The 25966-nt window shown below is 44.0% G+C and overlaps 1 protein-coding gene across 2 annotated transcripts in view; it reads right to left on the bottom strand.

The window, feature by feature from the left end:
• Nucleotides 1–1364: 1364 nt before the first annotated feature.
• HIPK3 (homeodomain interacting protein kinase 3) overlaps nt 1365–25966 on the bottom strand; it is a 754208-nt gene continuing 729606 nt past the window's right edge. For both annotated transcript variants that reach the window (XM_069623579.1, XM_069623578.1), the window contains exons 15-16: nt 22681–22808; nt 1365–5195 (exon numbers count right to left, since the gene is read on the bottom strand). In XM_069623579.1, coding sequence (XP_069479680.1) covers nt 4719–5195; nt 22681–22808 — 605 coding nt within the window. In that variant the 3' untranslated portion in view covers nt 1365–4718. The remainder of the gene's footprint in view (nt 5196–22680; nt 22809–25966) is intronic.

Raw genomic sequence — 25966 nt, 5'->3', positions numbered from 1 at the left:
CTGAGAAATCTTTTGATCTCGGTAGCGGCAGTCTTGCTCTGGGATGTTTGGGCATGCATGGCATATGTGCCCCAGTGCTTTGTTTCTCCGTTAATGTTTTCCATTTAAAAGGTAGACCCGCATGATACCAAAACTTGCTGTGATCCCTTGGTAGGCAGCTATTACACAAGCAGTGTGTCCGTCCAAGAGAACATTGTAATACAAAGCTGACAGAATTTAAAAGGGATATTCACGATGGGAGCCAAGGAGTAAGAGCAAGCTATTCCATGGGTAGTTATGGGGGTATACAGGCAATCAACAGGGGCCACCTGTATAGAAAACAAAGTCCCCCTAATTTACCTACTGTGCGCTTTTATGCATAGTGTTGCCAAGCACAGTTCTTGATTCTAACACTTCTCTCAATGACTGAAAAAAGTTAGACATCCTCGACTGTCAAATTTAGACAGCGTAACAGCTCAACTCTGCATGTGTGCCACCAACCCAATGGCAGGAAAAACAATCTGAGAAAACAATCTGAGAATGTCGACACATGAAGGACTATGAAGGACTATGGTACCCATAGGAAAGGGTTAGTGCGACAGGAATTCCCACTGTGGATGCCCTCTTTCGAATTCAAAAAGGAAAAAAAAAATGTAACACTCAGAAACCACTACAACATGACCTACGCAAAACATGTTACATAGATTGTAGACCGACTCCTATGAACCCCCTGTCAATTTGTCACAGGACCCGCCCCCCCCCGCACCTGATAATTACAGCTGCTGTTAGGGGCCTAGCATCTCCCTACCAATTTTTGTCATAGCTATAAATGCACACACACATTTTACAACTTCTTTCATCACTTCTCAATCCTTGGACTACGTCTTCCAAAGTGCGTTAATCCTCACAGCGCTTCGAGGCCATCCCAATGGCAGTAGCCGCCATACAAACACCAAATATCATAGATAGATCTATATTTTGTAGTTTGTTATAGTTAAGTAGGACTTCGCATAGTAAGAGCTCCATTTCAGATGGTGTTAACTCTGGTGCTGTTCGACAAAACTACACAAAAACATCCAAAAGAAATATACAACTGATTGAGTTATTTTATGATGTTGCATCCATGGATGGAAGAGTTATTGTGAGGGGCCAATGTTTGCTCTCAGAAGCTCACCAACCAATCCATGGATCCAAATGCCGCAATTGCAGAATCTGAATGGTCAAATGGTATGCAGACCTCAGTAAAAACAATTTGATTGGCCAGATATGATCCCATGAACTGATTGTTTTGCCGTCAATAAATACACTCAAAAATGTACCCATAGACAATGTATGTCCATGAAATGCTTTGTATTTTACACAGAAATTAAAATGCTCACAACATGTTTGCTGCAATATATATTTTAATTCAAAGTGAATCTTGACAATAATACACCATACATTCTCATTTTGACACTCACCAAAAGAGTCACCTGGAAAACCCGCTTTTTGTGACAAAGTACAGAAGGCTTGGTCACATTTAAATCACTGAGAACTAGAGAAATACTATCGCAAACTTTAAGAGACATACATCCATAACATTTTTCCCAGTCCTCATTGTAATATTGCACAGTGCAATTGCTACATGGCAAACTAGTGTAGCATAAAAATCAAATACCAAAAATAAACAATAAAAAATAAAAAGCCACAAGTCTACAAATTGTTTAACAGTAACAGTTCAAACTTAGTAATCAAGTCTACGTTTTTGGATTTCTAAAACAAATCTCCCTACAACTTGAAGTGTGATTTAACTTCTACTTAAAACAAGCCAAGTTAAAACTATTCGTAAAACATAACAAAAAATACTCAAACGCAAGGACAAAAATGATTTAATACAGTAGCATACTTGATTAATAAGATACCCTGAATTAAAATTACAAACGGAATACAAGGAATTCATATAAAAATAATTTGCAAATTAAAAATAGTATGCAAATATGCAGTTCTATACTCATGCAGTGCTTACTTTAAAAGGCATCAAAATAACAAGCTGTATAACATTTTATCTCATGGGAGGAATTCCTTTTTAGTTATTTTGCATTTTTTGGTATGTATCTCACCATTTAATACAATTAATTATTTAAGTTAAGGGGGAATCTCATTCATTTACCACTTCCAAATGCAAACACATTTCCAGGAGTTTAATATATAAAGAGCAGCAGACCTGTAACTTGGGGACACATTCATATCATAAGCTTTAGTTGTAAAAGATTATGCAAGGGTAAATGGATAGATTCTGTTAAACAAGCTATATTAACTTCCAAACTTAAACACAGTAAATGTACACACACTAACATCAGAGCATTAAAGATTACATGGCCCCCAAAATAAGAAAACAGTCATTTGTTGTATCAAGATAGAAACGTTAACATAAACGGGGAATTTGACTTCAAATGCAAAGGTTCTGACTTGTTAAGGTGGGACATGTTCTGCTGTGTATTTTCTTGACTCCATACATGTATTCAAAATACCTATGGGCTAACTGAATTTAAAAGTAATTAGATAGCACTTATTTAATGTACATTTACATCTCATTTGTATAAAATGCATAGTGTTGATACTAAAAACACGGAAACGTGTGGAAAAAATTAGGATCCTTCATTTCCAGTGTGACTAAAAAATGTACTGCTGGTATTTCTGTTTTATAATCTAATACTGTTGTGTTTCGTTTTTTTCTAACAAAACAATTTTCATATGTAGGCACAGTAGTTTTACACATACATTAAATAAAACACTGTTTGTGTTAATGGAGTAAAGAAAAACCTCTCAGTCATTAGCTTATTGACAGTGTTGTAATAGTGGTATGAAATTCATTGAACAAATAAATGTTGGAATTCCAAAACATTTGGGGAGTCAAAACTGAAATCCTTTGTACTACTTATTCCAGTCAACGCTACAAAGACTGTATTCCAGAGTTTAAAATAAAACATGAAGTCAAGCCAGAAACAGACGGCTTTCAAAGAACTACATACAACAGCAAAAATGAAAAAATTAAGTTACATCGAAACATTCACTTATAAGCAGTTAATGGAGATAAAATACTGATGCATATAACACACCCCAAAATAACATACAATTAAAGTCCATAATTTACAATACAGTAGTTACACTGACACTCCAAATATGAAAGCAAAATAATAATCAAAAACTCCCACTTCTATTTTGTGAAAATAGAACAGAAATCAGAAGGCTATGTAGGAACTAGTTAATTACCTAATTTCACAGCTATCCAAAGTGGCAATTATATAGCAGCTTACCTATGATACATTCATGAAAAATTATATAATTACTTGCCCATAAGCTTAAACATAGCCCCTGTTTAATAGCTTTTCTCACACCCATTTATACACTAAAGTATGCTTGAGGTCTATGCAAAAAATAGCTACCTTTTTATAGGAAATGGATAATTAAGTCTTTGGTGCTGCAAAACGCAACTTTATTTGAAAAACAAACAAAATAAATGCACTTCCTAGAGAAATAAAATGAAAAAGCATGAAATTTATGTCCCTGACGGAATGTATTAAATAAGCAGTGAACACCAACAAGCTAAAACAAATACTATTATATAAAAAAAGGCTAAAACATGTTGCATGCATAAATGAAAAACGCACACACAACTCGCGCCATCTCAAGCTTTCAACTGTAGATATTTCTGATAATTATCAAATACTGCGTGGTTTGCTCAAGCTAAGATGAACCCATACCATTTATGAAATAAAGCTTCAACTGCATGCTCTTCCAGAGCCAATACTCATGCCCGAGGCATGCCCTTTGAACCAGGATATTTTGAAAATAAACCATAAGATTGTTTTTCTGTTCCAATAAACAGAAATACTGTTAGAGTCAGTCTTGTCCATCAATTCTTTACAACCAAGAAAGAATCACTGGCGTGCTATGGTTTTCTTTTCTTGGATCTTGGTCGTTCTGATAAAAACAGATAAAATTCCGCTATAGCAAACATACCGTCCTTCCAATAAGGAAAACCCCATCTTCTAAAATCATATCACAAAACCGAAAATAAGCACTATTCTATCAAAAAACATATATGAATTTTAAGTGCTGCAGTCCTCAAAATGAATATACAAGTAGTAACTTCAACAACCTCAAATATTTAAGGCACTATGTGTGGGAACAGTTTACAATGCAGCTGAGAGTATTAGGACACCAACATTAAAGAGCAACGTCGAGGCAACTTCCTTGTTTTGCCCATGCAAGAGACACATGCAATGTGAAGTACAACTTTTGTGTTAGATACAGTAAGTGACTAGACATTGAAACAGCAAGACACAGGAAATACAAACATGTTACTTGTACATTGTACTGTAGACATATGTGCATATGTTGCTCTAAATGTGCACATTGAATGGCTTCCCAAATGTAGACATGTCTTGCACTAGTAAGAAGGCATTTGTATAAAAAATAGGAGGAGCAAAACAGAGCCTCTGCGTCTGTTAAGTCACTTGTCTACAGTTACTATAGAAGAAAACATGACCAAAGACAAGTTATACCAAATGTGCAAAACACATAAAGTGAACATTGTTTAAAGCTCAAGGTCGTTTACATTGCACCCAAGTCTACATGATTCCAAAAATAATTTTCTGGTTGTGCCATGGTGAATATTTATTAAATACCATGTTTGTTTCTTTCAAATTAAATGTTTGTCATTGAGTTTCCCCAACACACACCGTACTTCCATGTTCTCACATATATGGATACTGGTTCAGTTTTGTTGGACTCAATGGAAATCCTGTGAATGCAGGAGAAGCTGCAATGTAAGAATGTGGTGGAAAAAACTGTTTGTATTGAGTCTGATGAATCGTTGGGGAAGGCAAGAGACGGTGGTTTATGCCCACAGCGACCTGGTGAACGATGCCATTGGGATGAGAGATGCTGTAAGTTGGATGCTGCAGAATAGGTCTTGAGGTACAAGGAGAGGCAAGAAGGTGGGCTACTGGTGCAGCAGTAGTCAGCGGCACAGAGGACGCATATGAAAGAATAGCAGGCTGTCCTGCCAAGTGAGCGTTTCCAGCCAAATGAGCATGAACAGTAGAGTGATTTGGACTTCCGTGTTGAAGGGTGAATGGGTGGCTGGAGACGTTAGCTGGGATGTATGTCTGCTGTCTTCGATGACCATAGTTTCCATTCCACTCTTGATGTGCAGAACCTAAGTGCTGAACCTAAACAAAAAAGGAACATAATTTAGTGGGCAATAGAACCACCAAGTTTGACAAATATGATTCTAAAGAAAATAATTATAATTTAACAGCCAAAATGATCGATTTGTTACTCCAAGTTAAAGGCAACAAGAAAAATATCAAAGGACTTCATATTTCAAACATAAACCAACTCTTTAAGATTGAGCAAAACAAAGAGAAGAGATGTGTGAAAGCAGTCTAAGATCAACAGGGCTTTGTGGCATAGTGAGCGCGTTTCAGGTGGGCAACATTTTACTGCTTGGTTGACTCTTCACAGCACTTAAAACATGAACAGAAGTAATTTCATTCACGTCTTAATGTGCTTTTAGCTCTACTTTACAACCAGGCTCCAAAATGAAGGGCAGAAGTAGAACAAGACCAACTGGTCAGAACCATTTCATTACTTTTGCATCTGCTTCACAACATAGTTGAACACACTTGAGGATTAAGAGATTGAAACATACAGGCCACACTTTTGGGGTCCCATTTCCTTTGTACGAGATGTGATTACTGCCCATTCTGGGATTTTGACTATGCTGGGAAAAAAAGCATGCCAAAAGTCAAAGTCTTGTTTCCAGATAAAGCTGACAACTGCATTCTAGCGCTTGTGTACACTTTGCCCTCTTTGTGCCGTACCAGCCCTTATGGAGAGGCAGGTAGCCTCAACTTGGTCCCAGCATCACCATATATAAGGCAGATTACCCCAGATTGGCCTGCCCATAACCTGTTGGGCACCCTTTCCATAGCTTCTTGAGCCAGTCTATGTCAAGCGCTGGGTAGTGATTAACTAGGGAACATATGTGCCAAACACTGTTCGTCAAGATCCACTTCAGCTCCGGACACTGCAAGATGAAGGCCAAATCCTGACCTGCGGCAGCCAATTAATCAATGCTTCAATATCCGACTTCCTCAGTCTGAAAGCAGGTAGAGCAATGATAACTCTAGTGCCTTGCAGAAGTTTAAGCAAGACCATTTAGATGTACCCACTAGTCAATAATACTGTTGCACACTTTAAAAAAATCAGAATGGTAAAGGCAATTTGAGTAGAATCCAAAAGAAAGAAATCACCCAGCCATTGAGAATTTAACCTAATTAAAAACCCAGTCCCCAATGCCCATTCAACAGATTGTGTGCGCTCAAAAATCTAAGACCTAGGGTAACTGTCCTCAGTGTGAGCAAACGTACCAGTTTGCCAGTCAGCCCCAACCACCCTTGGGACAGGTCTAGAGTCTACTCTGAGATACTTTGTTTTGCAATATTTTTGTAAATGTTTGGTAAATCGTCCTACCCTGCATCATTACCCAAGGATTACTTTGATTAGCCTTATTCATCGCCCAACCTCCACCACCCCCATACATCTGCCCTGGAAGTTCCTACGACTTTCAGGTCTGGGGTGCCCCGAAGTTGCCATGTAGTCATTCTCCAAGCAACCCAGGCTTGGCTTTTGTTGCCCACTGGCTGAAAGCAACACCATTTATTTCCCTACAGGTCCCCTTAAAAAGGCTACATGGTTTTTACAAATCCAATGAGGCTCTGCATCAAGGCTCTATAAGGCTGGATTTGAAACTAGTGTTTGACCATATACGGCCAAGTCCTTCATGCGACTAGGTTGGGGGCTCTAATCATGGCTGCATCTGGTAAATTGCACAAATATATGTGGTATTCACTGTTGAATCCACGTTTTAATTTTGCCTTGGAAGATGCCAGGGAAGGTCAGAACGTGGCAGCTACAGGTGGGCGAAATTATCGCTGGCGAAACAAAATTTGCCAGCACCATCAACCCCCCAGGCCCCCTCTCACGCCTCCCAACTTTGTCCAATTCAACTCTTTTCAGAAAAACTTAAGGCAATTAGGGGGCCAAACGTTTCAGAGCCCCCAATCAAATGCAATATCAGGCAAAAAATAAAATGTGCAGGAAAAGAGAAGATATCAATGAAGCAGGGAATAGTTTCCCAAAATGCACCCATTTCTCCACAGAGAAAATCTTGGCCTGTTTCACCCACCCCTGGTGCAACCATCTACAAACGGGTGGCCGCAAAATGTTTGAATGGTGCAGAGTATTTGAAATTGGATGTTCTCTCAAAAGCACTATAAAAGATAAAGGATTCTGCACCATACCTTTGTTGATGGGACTCTTCCCAAAGCAGCTAAAGAATCTATCTAAGGAAGATGGAGGTTGGCATCTGACCTGCAACTAACAGCAAATTAGTGCTGCTCACTTAACACTTCTTCACACTAGAGTGAGCTGAATTGGTGTTTCCTAAAACACACTCAGTGGGACTGTTAGAGAAGATTTCTCTTTTGGCGACTTTTCCTCTGTAGATTCTATGGACCATGTTAGGCAAGATTTGGAGCAGTACCCTTTGGGTGCACTACAACAACCTTGACCTCCTGGTAATAGGAACCCAACCTTTGGTAGACGTCTGTACTACACATACTGGCAGTGTGGCTGAGAAGCCAGGCTTATATGAATAGGGGTCAATGTGAGCAGTAGGGTGGTTACACAGAGATTCACAGTGCCAAGTATCCAAATAAAAACACTCAAGGTTTCTTGATTAAACATTTAACAGTCAGTTTGAATAAGAATTCTTCAGAAGGGGTAATCTAATAGTAACACACACATACACTCCAAAATACACACACTTGGTTTCTCTAAATCAGCAAATACCCATTTGGGATGACACAGACACTTCCTACACCCTCAGGTGACTTAAATAGCTAGGACCGTGTGGACATTAATATATCACGGGTACATGTAAAGCAATACTGAGTTGAGTATTAAAGTAAAGAGGTTTAAGAATAAAACAATAGATCACACAAATATTCTGACCGAGGTAGGTACTTTTGAAACCTGCAATGCAAAGTAAATTAACCCTTTCCTGGAGGGAAGGTAAAACACAGAGGAGAGAAGAGTCATTCAGAGAGCCAGGCCAGCCAATGTCAATTGGGCAAAAGTCTAGGTGAGCTGAAACACTTCTTGCAGGTAGGTAAAGGTCTTGCACAATGTTTTAGAAGTCTTTGTAGAAAAAGTAGAATCAAAGTAGGGTCACAAGCTGGGAGGCTTGTGAGAGGTATAAGATGCAAGCAACTCTACAGAAGCAACCAAGACGGGTCTCAAATGAGATCAAGTCAGTTACAACAAGTGGTAAGTTCTCTTAGATTGTACAGTACCTTTGGTTAGAAGAAATGGTTCCAGCTGACTTCTGTTCCTGTGTGGCTCTGCAGATCCTTTCGTTCCTGTGCCTCAGTCGTGGGAACAAGAGGGAGGACTTCTGGGGACTCCTGCAACACAACGACGACAGAAAAGTACCAACTTCTATTCAGCGGCACTTTGTGGTTTCAGCTTGGTCCGTCCTGCTTACTGGGAGTCCGGAGGATCTTCCACAAGCTCGCGTCCGACTTAAAAGTGACGCACTCGGTTTGGTGTTCCTCTCCCTGGCACTTCGGTTCCAGCGGCAGCAGAGGAAGTACAGCAGTTCCTCAAGATTGTCCAAACATGTTCACTTTGGAGTCGATTGGTCCCAACAACTCAAGAGGAGACGTCGTCCTTGCTTGGCTTCTCTAGTCGAGGCGAATTTGGAGCTTCAGCACAGCAGGAGGGCTTCACCAGGCAAATCAACATTCCAGGAGTTGCAGCATGTGTCTCTTCCAAGTTCTTCGGATTCCTTCGTCCAGTGGTCGACTGTCTCATACACGTATTTGTATAGCTCACACATGAAAAAGAAAAACAGATTTTCCGGGATGTTTTTGGTTCACAAAACGAATCACAGGTGTTAGTCACAGGGGTGGTTGCATTCATTTGTTTGGGGCATCATCTCCTGTCATTTATAGGCATCGAGGAAGAGTGCCCACTCCATTTCTCTGCTTGGCGTGATCTCGTGGAGAACCCCAGCGATATTCTCCATCTCAGAGTTCTCTAGCTTTCCGGGGCCAGGTTGATTCAGAGGGAGAGTCTGATTTCCAGCTAATGGTGATGCAGACCCTCGCTGTTAATAGTAGGTGGTGTGTCATATGGGGAGCACGTTTCCACTGATTTTACTGCTCTTCCAAGCCGAATAGTACCAGTCTTGGGTCAAACTCTCAGGTGATCCCATCTACCTTTCTGATCCAAGCTAGCACCTCTTTCCAATATGCCTGGATTTTCGGGCAAGACCACCACATATGCCAGTAGTCAGCCTGGGCACTGCATCCTCTCCAACATTGGGGGCGTGTTTGCTCGAACATTTTGTTGCTCGAACATTTTGAAGAGACTTTTGGGGTCATATTGCCATCTGCGCAGCAATTCTATTCCATATAGTTTATACTGGGCTAAAATTGAGGTTTTGTGTGCTGATCTGCACATTTGAGACCATAGTTGGTCTGACATCATTGCGTCCATATCCTTCTCTCATTTTTTTTAGGCCGTCAATTCTGTTTCGTCTAGCACTCAGTAGGGATCTATATAGCTGTGAGATGGGGCCCTTGGTTACAAGGGATTCACTTAATATTTTCTCCACTGAGGAGAGGTTCTCCCGATTTTCTCCATCGATTTCGAGGTTAGTAGCGCTACTTTTAGTTGTAGGAACATGTACGCTCGCAGGGGTCTGGTTTGCAGGCCGGTTTCCAAGTCTTGGATAGATATAAATCCATTGGCTTTAATGAATTGCCTCACTCTTTCAAGTCTTGCTTCATACCATTTCTGTTAGCATTGGGGGTCTTGGATTTCATTTTTAATGGGGGGGAGCCCATACACAACTCATGGGTGATGGCCATGTCGTGAGTGCCTTCATTTCTCCCTTATTTCACCGTAGCTGCCAGAGCAATCCTATTGCAAATTGGTTGATTACACTATTGGGAAGGCCTTCTTTGGTGCCCAGAGCCATTCTCCGAGAGTTACAGGTCGCAATAGATGGTTTTGTTTTCGATGGCAACCCTTTTTTTTATCTCCTCTCAGGTGCGGCACCAGGGCTCTAAGCTGGGCTGCTCGATAGTATGTATACAGGTCTGGAAGCCCTGGTCCTCCTCCCGCCTTTGGTTGGATTAGGGCACTGTAGGCTATCCACTGCTTTTTCCCCTGCCAGAGAAATTTAAGGAGCATGGTTTTCATGTCTGTGAAGTGAGTTTGTGGGATAGTGATTGGGAGCATCTGGTATTGGTACAGGACTTTGGGGAGAATTACCATTTTTATGGCATTCAGGCGGCCCAGCCATGATATTGTTAGCCTGGCCCCTCTTTCCAGATCTTTTGATATTTCTGAAATTAGTGGTGGGAGATTTGCCTCGTATAACTCTTCTGGCGCTCTAACGACATTGATTCCCAGGTATATTAGACTTTGATATGTCGTTGGTATTCCCCATGTAGTCGCATTTCTAGTATCTGGGTGGCTGGATTCCTGCCAAATTCCTGTATTGACTGTAGCACTCTAGGTATCGCCGTCTGGGGGTCTGCCAGATAGAGGAGTATATCGTCGGCAAACATGAGCAGTTTTTATTCTGTGCCACCCACCACAACCACCTTGATTGTGTTCTCTTTCCTGATAACATTGCCCAGAGGCTCAATGGATAGGGTGTAGAGGAGTGGAGAGAGGGGGCACCCCTGTCTGGTTCCTCTGGACATGCCGAACTCAGAGAGTTTGCTATTCACAGCCACTTTCCCCTTTGGGGCGTTATAAATTGCCTGGATCCCACGTATAAATCGTTCTCCGAAGCCCATGTTCCTAAGTATGGCCCAGAGCAAGTCCCACTGCACCCGATCAAACACTTTCTCCGAGTCCATACTGAGAAGCACATGATCCCCATCAAGTCCCCTGGAATGCTCCATGATGTCAAACATCTTCCGCATGGCGTCCGCTCCTTGTCTGCCTTTTATGAAGCCCACCTGGTCCTGGTGGATCAGGCAAGGCATTAGCTCTTCCATACATGTGGCTAGGACCCTTGCGTATACCTTGGCATCCGTGTTCAACAAGGAAATCGGTCAGTAGGATTTACAGCATGTGGGGTCTTTTCCTGCCTTGGGGATTTCCACTATGTACGCCGAGGAGACTGATGGGAGTGCATGGCAAGATTCTCGAATAGGATTGAATAGGTTGGCTAGGTGGGGGGACAGGGTTTCGATAAAGTGCTTACAGAAGCCCATGCCGTAACCATCCTCTATGGGGGCCCCTCCCGGTGGAAGTCTGTTTATTGCAGTTTTTACTTCTTCTGAGGTTATGGCAGAATCCAGGAGAGATTGGTCCGATACCTTTAAAATGTGTTAGTCCTGCCATCTCAATATATTTTACCCATCTCCTTTTCAGCTCTATTTCCCTCCGAGGTGTAAAGGAGTTTATAGTATTTGGCAAATTGATTGGCTATTTCCTCTGGGGATTGTACCCACCCACCCTACCCCCCCCCCCGTTTCAATTCCCTCAACCCATCTCTCTGCTCTTTGGGCTTTCAGTCTAGTGGCCAACATTTTATCCGCTTTATCGCCCTTTTCATAGAATTTTTGATTTAATAGCTTTCGTTTTCTTATTGTGTCTCCCTTCCCCAGTGCTTTGAGCTCCTCTCTTTTTTGTTTGAGAGTTTCGAGGTAGTCTTTGCAATAGGACCCTTGGGCGTGTAGTCTTCCCTCCAGGTTTGCGATTTCCTTTCCCAATTTCTCCTCCTGTAGCCTCCGTTCTCTTTCACGCTTTGCCCCTTCTCTCATAAGGTGGTCCCTCCATACTGCTTTTCCTGTTCACCTCACCATTATAGTTTATCTGAAAATATTCTTCTATTGCAGTCTTTAGTTCCTGTGAGTAGAGTTTGTCCTTACACAGCAAGTCATTATGCCGCCATTTGGAGTCTTGGTGGTTGAGCCCTTCCACTTCCAGCTTTGCTGTAATCATATCGTGGTCTGACCAGCCTAAGGGGCGAATAGCACTGTCCTTAGTTCTAGGTCTGGTTTCTCTGTTGACCAACAGGTAGTCAATTCTGGTAAATGCATCGTAAACGCCAGATCTGAACGTATACCCCTTTTTGTCTGGGTTAATTGATCTCCAGATCTCCACCAGGTCTTTTTCATTGAGGCTGGTTAGGAACTTACTGCCCTCCTCCCTGGAGTGATCCTTGGTTATCACCCGTGTTGCTTGCCTATCTATTTGTGGGTCAGCCCATGTGTTAAAATCTCCCCCTATCACCACGGGGCATCTGCTATTTCCTATTATGGTGCATAGTGCTTTCTCATGGACCGCCCCCTGGCCTTGGTTGGGCATATACACTCCCGCAAAGGTGATCTGTGTGGTTTCCCATTCACCCTGAACCACCAGGAGCCTTCCTTCTATTGATGTTTTCACCATTGGGCTTTTCATTCTGATTTGTTAGTTCAATATCTGGCCCACTCTCCTTTCTTTTGGCCTGCAGATGCCCAAAATGTTTGTCCCACTCCTCTCCCCCTCAGTGGCTTCTCTTGGTGTCCAGTTAAAGGATCAAATGTAAAAGGATCGAACGTAAAATGATTGACGCAATAGGGCCGAAAACAAAAGGATAGAAATTCGGGGGGGGACGGGCAGGGGTGGACCCCCCAAAAAACAAAAAAAATAAATACAAAAATGTCGATCCTTTTGTTTTCGGCCCTTTTGAATCGATCCTTTGACCATTCGATCCTTTTTAATCAATCCTTTGACCTATAACCGCTTCTCTTCCCCCGATTTGAGTCTGGTCTCTTGGATAAAGAGGATGTCAAGGGCAGCCCTATCAAATTCCCCCACCCGCAGCGGTCTCTTTGAGGGGGGAGTTAAGCCCCTTGACATTGAGTGTGCCCACCTTTAACGTTCCTCTCCCTGGCCCAGTCTTAGTGGGAGCTTCCATCTCTATGCTGGGTCCCATCTTTTTCGTCTGCTCCTTCCCCTTCTGCCCCCTTGCTTTGAGTGAATCATTATTCGTTGCATCACCTGAGTAGTCTCACCCGTCCGTTTGTCTCGCCCCCCCCCCGTTAACTATATACATGACTAAACCTTTTAACTGAACCGCAGTCATTGTAAATGTCCTAGGTCCTTGGGTTGAGACACCCTCTTGGAACTGAGGGCCACTAGGTTTAAAACTCATCCCTTGCTTCCTCTGTTAATCTCATTCCTTGTTTTTGTTACTTTAGGTCTCGTGTAATCCTGTTTGTTACTGTACGTGTCTTGTGCCTGTGGTATCAGCTTCCCCTTTACCTTTTCATGGAGTTTTTATTGGCGATGCTGGACCTCGGCTTGACGTATTTTCTCCCCACCTTGCTTCTTTTTTGCCTATGTAGCGGCCCCTCCACTGTTTGCGCTCGGGGTGGTGGGCCCCTTGGGGGCCGACAGGGCCCTTGGCATCGTTTTGGTCAGTCAAATGTTTCAACTTGTTTTGCGTCCTTGGGAGGGACCACTCTGTAGTCCTCTCCTTTGCACTCGAAGGTCTGCTTGAAGGGGTAGCCCCATCTATATCGGATAGCCTGCTCAGTGAGCCACAGGTTGAGAGGCCTACATGCCCTTCTTCCCAGTGCAAAGCTTGATCTTTGAGCCCTGAAACTCAATGCCCTGCATCTGCTTTGCTTTGATAAGGATTTCCGATTTCTCTTTGAAGCTGAGGAACTTCACAACTATTGATCGTGGGCCTCCTCCGAACGCGCTTCCTCCCCTATGGGCCCTCTGAATTTACACTTTCTTGCCTCCATCGGCCTCAATAAAATGGTTGATTAGGTATTGGACTTTCCTCTCCACCTGTAGCGGGGATTCGCCTTCCTTTTCCTCCAGTCGAAGTATTCATAGGTTTGACCTTCTTTCTCTATTTTCCATGCCGTCCATTTTGAGTAACAGTTGTTCTCTTAACTATATGTCGGTCATTCTTGCGTTTAAATTTCATCTCTACTAAATCCATATTAATCTGATTGTGCTCCAGATTTTCTACTTTTCCTTCGATATGTACCTTCCCTCTTATTTCCAAAATGGATGCTTGAATGTCCGATTGCAGAACACTGATTTCTCCTTAGTGGTTGTGTGGCTCATTGTGTGGGGGGCCTCTAATTCATGAGACTGGTCTCAGTATTGTTGTAGCCTATCTAGGCTTCTTCCAAGGGGAGATTCTGCTCCGTCTCTTTCCCCTCTTGGTCGTTTTGTATTGATGGTGTAGGGTGCTACCCCAAGTACCTCTACTCTGCTTTCCAGGGTTCTTCCTTGCTGGGGTTTCATAGTACTCTGGCAGAATGGGCTCAGAGGTGTGAGGTCTCTGGGTGGTCTTTTGCGAGGGGGTCCTTACGATGATCTTTTTTACTGCTGCTTTACGTTACTTCCCTTGCAGACGAGAGATGGCTTCTGGCTTCCCCCCTGAGCCGCGCCGCTTACTTCCCCTGGTCGTCTACCTTTTTCCCCTCTTCTGCTGCTGGTTAGTACCTTTTGGTCTCACTGTGCGCTCTTTATGGCACCCGTTGGCTCTCCCTGAATGAAGAGGGAACTGGTGGCTGGTTTTCAGAGCTTGGACTCTTCGCAGGTTCTGCTTCGGTCACACAGCTGTAACAGTCTCCCTGGAGCCTGTCAGCCCCTGTGGGCGTTTTCTTTTGTCTGTTGAGGGTTCCTTGCGTACCGCTTCACCTTAATCTGTTTAGCGCATCTCACCGTCTGGCTGCCATGCTCAGGACCATATGGGGGAGGGGAACCTCGTTTTCTTCTTGGTTTCCTCGCTGTTTAGTCAGGGATTTGGAACATCTATACTTTCTCTTTTGTCTCCACGTGTTGGTCCACTGTTTTCCTCATGAAATTATGTTTGGGATTACTCTTGATCATCTCTTTCGTCCCCGCTGAGAGAGGAGCCGAGCTACAGGCAGCCATTGACTTCTGCGCCCCCTAGCGGTCTCCACTCACGACTTTTAATGGCTGGTGGCAGTGGTTTAATTTTCCTACCATTGTGCGTATCTACCGCAGGCTGAATCCTCAGCTGCAGCAGAGCACCCATAGGTGCCCCTTTTGTCAAAAATGGCTTCCGTCTTCTTTCACCATTTCTTGCTTGTGAGGTCTTTCGTGGGTTTTACTCTGCGCGCCAAATCATGTTTAACCATTTTGTTTGTTTTGCCTTTGGCGGCCTTCAGTGCTGAAACCCGCCTCTGGCTCCAGTGTGTCTGGCAGAGCAGGAAGCGAGGGAGGGGCCCGAAACTCCCAATCCTTCGTCTCCTTGGTTACCTGAATGCACCCAGTGCTGATGCAGGACAGCCACCTTGCTGTGTGAGTGACAGCTAGGCTCTGCATGAATGGGAGAAACCTGCATAAAAGGCGAGGTTTCTTGGACTGAAGGCAGAGTCGACCACTAGACTAAACATCCGACGAAGGAATCTGGAAGAGAAGCTTGCTGCACCCTCCTGGACCATTGAACTGCCTGATGAAGCCCTGCTGCAGTGCTGGAGCTCCAGTTTCTAATCGATTAGAGAAGCCCCGGAACGGCTGACTTCTTCCCTTGGGTTGGTGGGACTGTTAGGCAAAGTTTGTATGACGTACCCTCTGGGACCACTACACACAACTAGGACTACAGGTGTAAGCAAAACCAACCTTTGGTATAAGTCGGTTCCACAGTTTTTGGGTGCAAGCTGAGCAGCCAGGCTGATCTCAAGAGGGAATGTGAGCTTGTAAGGGTATTACACAGAGGTCTATAATCACAAGTATTCAGATAGACACTTTTACTCAAGGTTTCTTGGTAAACACTACAAAGTCAGTTACAAAACATTCACTGAAAGGAGGCAATCAATATCACACGAACATATACTACAGTATATCACACTGTCAGGTTCCGAGACATTAAAACTACTTTGAAGGAGGGGCAAAATGGCATTCAGAGCACTTGAAGTAGGAGCAAAAAAGGCATAAGTTAATAAAACGAATAATAGAGTTACTCTTAAACAGTGCTAATAGTTTGAGTCACCAGAGGAGTTGATTCAATGCAATACGTAGGCCAAAGTCAATGGGCTAGAGTTTTGTATAAGAAAAATGTTTCTGGTAGTTTAAACGGAAAGGTCTTTGTCACGGTTCTCAGAAGTAGTTCATAGAAGAAAGGTTCGTATGTCTGGTCACAAGCTGATTAGGGCTGCAAGTTGCCAAAGTTGCACGCACTTTTGCAGTGAGAGGTAAGTTCTCTCGGTCAGATTTTCACAGTACCTTATATTGAAGAAAAAGATGCCGCTGAAGACTTTTGTTCCTGGCAGTTCCTGCGGATCTCGCTGTTCCTGAGCCTCAGTCGTGGGGATGTCGGGGGACTCCTGCACTGCACAGGGACTGGTCACAAAGCTGGCAAATCTTCTATTCCGGTAGCTGTCTTCAAACACACAAACTGGTGTTCTTCTCCCTGGCTATTCGGTTTCCTGCAGCACTCTACGGAAAATACAACTAGCTCTGAGAATAGTGTCCAGGTAGCTTACAAGTTGATTGGTCCCAACAACTCATAGGGGGAAGTCATCCTTGAAGTGCTTCTCTGTCGAGATGAGCTTGGCGATTCGGACCTGCAGCAGGGCTTCACCGCGCAAACCAACGGTCCAGGAGATGCAGCAGCCGTCCTCTTCCAGCTCATCTTCGGTTCTTTCGTTCCAGTGGTCGACTCTGCCTTGCAAGCCAAGAGACTCACATTTTAAACAGTTTTCTATCTTTCATTCCAGCCTAGCAGCCACTCACCTAGCAGGGTGGCTGTCCTTGCCGGACAGTCAGCCAGCCAATCACACCAGAGTGCATTTGGGTCTCCTAGGATACTAAGCACAGGGATTTTCAGTCACCTCCCTCACTTCCTGCCCACCCCAGACACTCTGGCGCCAGAGGTGGTCTTCAGTCCTGAAGCCCACCAAAGGCATAGGAACAAAGGAACCAAACCTGGTTTGGCGCATTGAGACAAACTCTAGAAGGACCCTTCCAAAATGAAATGGTGAAAAAAAGAAAACCGGGACCTGTTTAAACAAAGGGGGCTCAGACGCCATCTTGAAAAACATGGCTCTGTGATTTTTAGCTACTGGTGTTCGCGGTCAGGAAAAATCATGGTAGTTCATTGTAAAACCACTGCCACCAGCCATTTCGATAGGAAAGGGTAGCATTTGACTGCTACATGAGTTTCTAGACATAGGGGACACTAGGCAACCCCTCCAGCACTCTACTGGAAGATGGTGTGTGCTGGGTCTAGGAATTTAAAAAGACTAGTAAAGCCAATTTAACTTTACATTCTCTGGGAAACGGTAGTTTATCCGAGAGAAGGGGTTTAAACCTTGGGACAGCCAAAAAGGCTTCCCTGTGTCACTGCACTGAGGGTGCTGTGTGACAAACATGAAAAGATGATGCCTATGGAGTTGTCTAAAACTACATAATCAAAGAACACCAGAGTAAAAAACACATCAAAATACATGAGAGTGTGTGTGTGTGGGAAAAAAGGCTCACTCTCTCCAGGTAAAAAAAAAATGGAGTCCTCAAAATCCAGCAAAGTTGCTGGGGGTCTCCAGGGTTAATGGAATTAGCACATTTATGAGAATTCTCCCCAACAGGGACCAACTAACCCCAAGACGAACTTTGCTGGAGGACTTTCCCGAACTGGCAGTACTTCTTTGCTGCTGCTGGAACAGAGTGCCAGGGGCGAGGAAGTCTAGTGTAAGTCTTTAAGCCGGACCAGAGCTCCAGGAAGATCTTGTAGGACCATCCCAAAGCAGGACAACCCAAGCCACCTCACCAGAGTGCTGGACTCCAGAAGCAAGGGAAGCCCATCAAGTGTCCAAGATCTGCGGTGGTGCTATTTGCCGGTAGCTGAAATCGCAAATTGCCGCTGAATTGCAAAGAGCCCATAGCCGCCGACTACCTTCAAAGTGCAGTGCAGCAGTCCTCCAGACATCCTCCCTCTTGTCCTCATGACTAAGGCCCAGGAACCCAGGATCTGCCCGACTGTAACCAGAACAGAAGCCAGTTGGATCCTCTTCTTCAAACCTAAGGTACTGTCTTGACTAAGGGCTACTTATCTCTTGTCTGTTGGTTGCATTATCTCAGTTGAGACTTGCAGTAGCTGCGTTTTGCAGAGTTGATCTCAGCTCCGTCTTTCACAAATCTAGCAGCTTGTGGCCCAACAGTAGTGTCATACAAACTCTCTAAACTTTGTGCTATCTAAAGAAGTGCCTCAGCTTCATAGACATTCTTCAAATTGACTTTGGCTGTCCTGGCTCCCTGCAGACTCTTCTGACCATTGGCTTTGATTCTAACTGTCCCTCATAGGTGGTGCATAAGTTGAAATTGTATTGCTGGGAAAGATTGAATCTAGACTTCATTGGGCGATTGAATAGTGCACACATGCTCCGAGAACCTGTTAACCTTTCTCATTCCCTATCCTTTTACACAAACCTCAAAATTTTACCAAGTACAAAAAGTGATATATAAATACCAATACTGTCCTAGTAATTGAAGTCACCTTAGGGTGTAGGAGGGGTGTCTGAAGCATCTCTAACGAATATCTACTTGCTTATATTGATTCTGAGAAAGTGTTATGAAGTGTATTTTTATTGTTCAATATTGCCCTTTTTAAAAAAGGCTTATTTAAAACTGTTAATTATTTTACTAGAAAACCTTGAGAGCAAGTTTTATTTGTATACTTGTATTTGTGGATTTCAATGCTACAGCTCTACAGCTCACATTTACCCCTCTTGAGATAAGTCTGGCTGCTCAGTCACTCTACCAACTTGTGGACTACAGACCTATACCAATAGGTGGGTTACCCAATACCAAGAGGACAAGACTGGTGCAGACGCCCACAGGGATACTGCATACAATCTTACCCAACAATGTGTGAGGGCCTTTTTCATGAAAGCACAGTCTTTATGCTCCGGGTTCCCAGGGAGTCTTCCTGTCTCCTGGAGGAAGGTGTCGACTTTCCTCAGAGGCATCAGAAGATAAGCTTCCGGGGCAGGGTCCCACTTGGTTATTGTGGTACACCCAGGCCACACTGCGGACACACACCGAGCACTAAATAGTCACGTCACCAAGCTGACAATATGACCTCCAAATGCTTGTGTATTCATAATGGTGTCATCACTAATGAAATTATACTTACCTATTAATTACTGCATTTTCAGTGCTGCTGTGAGGAATTGCCACATGGCAAGGGTGTGGAAGCCCTGGATTTTTGTATTAATTAATAAAATGATGCAGGTAATTCTTTCTCAGAAAGGGTGACCTGTCAACTGGGTTCCCCCTTTTCGAAGATCCATGCCAAAAGCATTGTGCACACAAGTGACCAGCTGAATTAGTACCCTGATCTGCAGCGCCTGCTCTCCAGTGGTACAGAGCAGGTCCATGGGTTATCAGGTGCCCCGTTGACAGCTGCAGTGACAGCAAAGTCAATGCAGCGCAGGTGCTGCATTGAAGACATGCAGCCTGCTTTCCCAAACCACCCAACTATCAAAGTTCCTATCCTGGTGACAGTTGTGAACTTTAAATATAAGCCACACCCGATTTTAATGTATGGTGGCTGTTAGGACGCATGTCCAGAATCTACCCTGCAGTGGATTTTGGAAGGGCAACCCATTATGGTAAACAGGAAAGACACTGAAGTCTAGCCAAATCCAATCAAGGTAGTTAGCAGAGGAAAAGGCTTAGACTCAGGAGGGGTGCGAGTGGTCTAGGGCTACAATGAGAGACGGAGCACTCCAATATTTCCAGTTAGACAGGCAAGAATACAAAAAAAATACAATGATTCATTAGGCATTTAAAATACTCATTAAGCAGTGACCCTACATATATAGATTAATTCTCATGAGGGATCCTGGACTAGACCACCACCAATCTAATTCAGGAATAGAGATAGGGACAGGACTTTACATCCATGCAACTATGGAAGAGAGGAGGGAAGGGACAGGTATGTTACTTAGCACCCCCCTCTATCCCCTTTACTTCGATTTCTCCAGAGACCACCTCAGAGGTTCCGGATAAATTTCGGATACAGTTGGGGACACATCCGTCTGTGCTTGGTGCGCTCGAGAGAGGCCCAGGGGTGCAGAGGTCAGTCTCAGAAGTGGGATTTAGTTTTGGTCAGTCATGGTACTTGTATTACAGTACCAGGCACTGCCCAGGTGAACACCCTTGTGACAAAAAGGAGACTTCAACCGGACAGGTGCCCTCAGAAGACCTCCGGGGAAAGAAGATGACTGGTTGCATCGGGGTCACCACCAGCAGGTGGCAACAGCCGATCTTAGAAATGACAAAGGAGCAGGTGTGTTGTAGCACAAGTTGGATATCCTCCAAGGATGCACTCTTAACAGCTGCAAGGAGGTAGCCCAGGAGAGAACTGGCCAGTTCACTAGATAGCCCATTCACACTTACGACGGCTCAGCAGGGGCCAGGACTGGTTGTTCCCACCGGTCCAGGGTTCGAAGCACAGACAAGGGCCTTTTTGAGATCAGGACAGAAGAGCAGGGCTTCACCAGAACTTGGCAGTAGGCGATGCTGGTCAGCTCCAACGGTTGTCCTCAGGCTGCAGTTCGTTGTAGGGGTCTTGACCCCAACAACGATCTGTTGAATGGCTGCAGCAGTCCTTTTATCCAAGATTTGGACTGGAAGCGTGCCCAGGTCCACCAATGGCAATGATCTGCACCATTCAAACTGGCAATGGATATTCAATCATGGATAGCCACTGGCCAAACATTCTGTACAACAGACCCAACAGACACCATGTGACCGGGATATGGACTGGGACCAGACAGTCCCAGTCCCCACATCCAGCCGAACACACAGACCACCACTTTGCCCTGGAAAGCAGAAGCTTTCCCCAGGAAAGGGCAATCCACATATGGCAATTCCAGACCCGAGCGGGTAGGAAGAAGACCCAAGTACAACATGGCCAAAGGGCAAGCGAAATTCTTGTGGCCCTAGCCAGCATAGTCTTTGGAGAAGGATCATGCGAGTGGTGGTCCAAAGCATCTGATGAGTCTAAGCATGCAGCCCTCTGACCTAAAGTTGCAGTTTTTGGCAGAGAACTCCAGGATCCCAAAGGGGAGCAAAGAAAAACATGAAAGTCCAGACAAGTACCCCTTTTCGGGAGTTCAGATGTTTGCAAAGGTCTTGTCCATAGAAAGCAACCGTCAAGTTGTGGTTGTGTTAAAGCTAGGCAAGGGCTAGTTTTAACCTATAATTGATGCCAAATAAAGCACCGAACCACAGAGAACACCAGGAGGCTCCCTTGTGAAATTCAGGTTCAAGAAACAGCCATCTGGAGAGGTATACCAAGCAGGATTCAAACCAGTGGAAGGTAATGGAAAACTGCAGTAGAGGGGAACCTGCATATTCCCAATGCTCCTAGACATAAGGGACCCCTTGAAGACAAACAACCTGGGGTATATCAGGACTCCAGGACCCGGGGACAAGTACTAATAGTGCCAGCCACAGAAGATTCGGCTCAGAAATGGTGGGAGAACCAAGCCAGTACAGGTACTCTTTTACGGGGCTGGGACAAGCATCCAGTAAGTACTCTGGACGAGTGACGACGCAGATGGATGAAAATAATAACGATTGTACCCAGGAAGGGAATCAACAAGTCAGAAGCATCCGCTGTAACACAGAAGACACCAGGAAGAGTGAGGAACCAGACCAAAAGGGCCCGACAGATTAAGGGCAACGACTGAGCAGTCAGCCAACAAAGAAAGGTACCACAATGTAGGGTATGGATAGAGGTCACCCAGGACTGCCGAAGAGCTCAAGCAACCCATTTCTCGAGGCCTTGGCTAAGTTTTTATCTCCATGCAAAAGTGTGTTCTCCAAATTAAAAATGTGAATCCTTTTATCTAATTTCATACTCTGGTTCGAAAAACTAAATTTGACTTACTTAGAAGATTCTCCGTTATTGCATTATTATGTAGGAGCTAAACATTTTACTTAGTATAGACTCAATAGTTGGAAGCTGAATATTTTACAATTTGAAGTCACAAAGGATGTAATCTGTTATGTAAATGAACAAAGTTGGTCCGTTGACCAGGTGGTGAAAGCCATCCTGTAACGCAAAAAGAAACCAAAATGTTTAGTGGACCCACAAAGAAGTTCCATAGAATACCAAAAAGGGAATTGGTTTTAACTGTGACATTTATGGGGTGAGAGGATGACCCTAGAACTCTGTACTAAAAATTCAACCCATTCTCAGCCTCTGATAACTCCCACTCATGTAAGGGAACACAATTTAAACATTTTGAAAATTATGTACAATCTTTAGCATTCATATCTCTTTACAAAGGCAGGAAAATTAGGGTATACTTAACACAAAAAACACTGTAAGAACTACAGATTGGAAACAAATGTCAGTACTTGGGGTGCAGGTGATTATTGCAGCAGATTTGTAATATAGAAGGGCTAAAGTTCTAAAAAGTGCTCCTGACCATTTTGTTGTGAGGCTAAAAACATACTTGGAAAGGTGTTTGGGGCAACACTATTTCAGAAAATCTTTTTCAACAGAAAGAAACTTAAAAACATGTTTTTTAAAGAATGGCCATCCAGAATAAATATGAGAGCTAAACATACCTGACTGAAAGTCATTTGCTGCTGCTGGAATGCAGATGCCAATTTATGCTGCCGGTGGCCCACAGCTGGTGTATGATTGATTCTTCCAGGTGCAGATCTGCCTTTTATCAATGGCTGACACACAGCATCTGACAGGATAACATGGAGTTTTGACATTAGACCAAACAATTAGGAAAGCACATGCAGTGCGGATGTGCACAGATCAACTTTGAGAGGTTTGCACAAGATAGATATTAACAGAAGGGAAGCATCACAGCTTGTTCCTGAACATTTATTCTTCTAGTGCAATACTGTAGTTGTTGGGCTTTAGCTGACCTTTGCGCTTGTAAACAGAGTACGATTAAATTCATTAACATACATTATTTACAGCACTGCGATAACGCTATGGTAGTATTCGCTATATAATAAGTTCTTATCTTACTTGAGCCATTACCAAGATAAGGACATCCAAATACTTCTCCTTATCAAAGATTTGCAGAATATGTGCATTCAAAATGAATGGATTTCCAGTTGCCTGCATTAAAACTTAAATGCCATACTCTGCCCACCCTTCAGGTTTTCTTAAATCCATCTATTGTACCACACACTCTGGTTACCAGCAGTAGTTGTGTTGCAGTGATCCAAGAGCAGGTCTGAGTGCAGCTGAAGAGGATCTTCAAGCAGGGAAAGATGGGGAACCATTAGTGGTGCAGCTGTGCAGACAAGGATGGGACACCATGCAGCTGTCTGTTCAGGAGGTGTAGAATGTGTCCAGTAGAGGCAGTACAGCTGGAGACAGACTCCCTAGAGTCCCAATACTACACTTGGGTTGCTTATGGATTTCAAGTTGTTCTGTACCCCGGGTTAGCAACGAAAGCTTTCAGAATCTGTCATTTGGCAGAGCTCTCAATGTGTCTCTCCCTACTAAGTAGGAGAAGGGTCAGAACGGTGTTCTGCAAGTAGGTTAATCAAGGTGTCAATCAAGGTGCTGGGCCCGCCAGGTCATGGGAAAGGATTGCCAGTCTTTCTATTGTTGGAATAAATCTGGTGGTACAGATACCGGGTAGTAGCAAGAGACAAGCTTGCAGGTAGAGTATGTTATATAAGTGTGATATACATACATATTCAAAATAGTTATTGGGAGCGTGTGGTAAGGCGTCCGTTTCAGCACTTAATCCCATGTTTGACAAATGAATGAACAGATGCTTCCCATTTATATGGGACATTGGAAGCAGAATATCCTCAAGCACCAGCTAGCTAACTCCTTATCCCTGCGGGCCGCTTCATTCAACTTTCATATGTTTTCCAACATGTGTTCGCTTAACTGTGGATTCAGGCTTACCCAATCACATGCTGCTCATGTCCAGCAGTCTCCATAACCCTATATGTGAACTGCTCACACTCTTAGTAATAATGTCTGGCTGTTGCACTCTCAACCAGATTGACACAAGATGTTGGGTAGTGGTAAGTAAGAATGGGTGCAGTCACACTGTGTGAGACTACACAAAACTTACCTGCTTGGTATTGGGTAACCCACCTTTTGGTATAGGTCTGTACTACACAAGTTGGTAGTGTGACTGAGGCCTATCTTAAGAGGGGTACATGTGAGCTGTAGAGCTGTACAAATGGAATCCGTAAATGCAAGTAGCCAAGTAACACATACATATAAGGTTTGAGTTATAAATATTCATTTACTTAACATCAATTTTTAAATCATTCTTTAAAAAGGCAATTCCTCGTAGCAATGTAAATATACTTTAAAAATACTTTTCAGAATCAAAACAAGTTAGTCGATACTCTTTGGATATGCTTCATACACAATTCCTACACCCTGAGGTGACTTGAAACACAGTCTATGGATCTAATGTACTTCTTAGATCCAAGTCTTGCACAAAGTTAGAGAATCTTAGAAAAATCAATTGTAGGGTCACAAGCTGTTAAGCCTGTGAGCAGAGAGTTGGAACCAACTCGTAAAAAGTAAGCCAATGTAATTCCCAAGTGAGAAGAGCGTGGCTAAAGGCAATAAGATAAGTACCCCAAGCCTAAACAGTAACTCTGGTTAGAAGAAGAGTGATCCAGCTGGATTCGGTCTTGCTACAGCGGTACAGACCCTTGTTCCTGAGCCTCAGTCATGGGGATAAGAGGGAGGACTTCTGGAGGGCTCCTGCAGCGATATTTGGGAGGTCAGCAGCTACCGGCTCTTTTCGGCTCAGCTACACTTCGTGGTTTCAGCGCTTAGCAAACAGCACTGTTGTGGATCTTGGACACCTTTTGGACTCTTTGCTCCCTCGGTCCTGCACTCTGGTGAGGGGACTCTGGTTCTGGAGGCCCTTCCTTAGGAGTCACCTGGAGCTTCTAGCCATATTTGTTCCGCGGCAGATGTTGCACTCTACTACGGACATCCCACCCCGGGCATTAGGCTCTCACGGCAATGTGGAGTTCGTCTCTGGGTTAGTTGGTCCCACAAAGTCAAGGGGAGAAGTCGCCCCTTCCAGAGCTTCTCTGTCAAATTGAAAAAAGGAGTTTCAACACAGCAGCAGGGCTTCAGTCGGCAATTCAAACGTCCACGAGGATGCCGAAAACTTGGTTCACGGTTTATTCGTTGAGTATTTCTCCCAGTGGACGACTGCCGCGAGTCCCAAAACCCTCGCCTTTTAAGCAGGTTTCTCAAATTCATCCACAACCTAGGCTGTCAATCACACAATAGGGTGGCTGCCCTTTTCAGAGCAGCTTTCAGGACTGGTTGCATACAGGCACTCCAAGAGACAAAATCAAGTGAGTTTCGGGAACCTCCCTCACATCCTGCCTTGCCAGACAAACTGGAGCCAGAGGCGGGCGTCAGGGCTGAAGCCCGCCAAATGCAAAACGAACAAGGGGCTAAAATGTGCCTCGACGCAGAGTAAAAGCCAAGAAAGAGCTCACAAACAGAAAATGACGAAAAAAGAAGTCACGGTCATTTTAACAAAATTGTCACCCATGGATGCTGTACTGCAGCTGAGGGTTCAGCCTGTGGTAGAAAAGCACAATGGTGGGAACATTTCCACTGCCACCAGCCATTTAAAGTAGGGAGGTGTTGGGGAGAGTTCTCAGAAATGTGCTAATTCCCTCCACCTTAGAGACCCCCAGCAACTCTGCTGGATTTTGAGGACTTGATTTTTTAAACCTGGAGAGAGTGAGACCCTTTTTTCCCCCACTCTCTCATGTATTTTAATGCAATTTTGTACACCGTTTCTTTTGGTTGTGGAGTCTGACAAACTCCATAGGCATCATCTTTTACATTGTGTCAAACAGCTCCTTCAGTGCAGTG

Source organism: Ambystoma mexicanum, chromosome 11, assembly GCF_040938575.1.
Source record: "Ambystoma mexicanum isolate Mex_15411 chromosome 11, UKY_AmexF1_1, whole genome shotgun sequence".
Classification (NCBI taxonomy): Eukaryota; Metazoa; Chordata; class Amphibia; order Caudata; family Ambystomatidae; genus Ambystoma; species Ambystoma mexicanum.
This window is presented reverse-complemented; position numbering and strand designations above follow the sequence as displayed.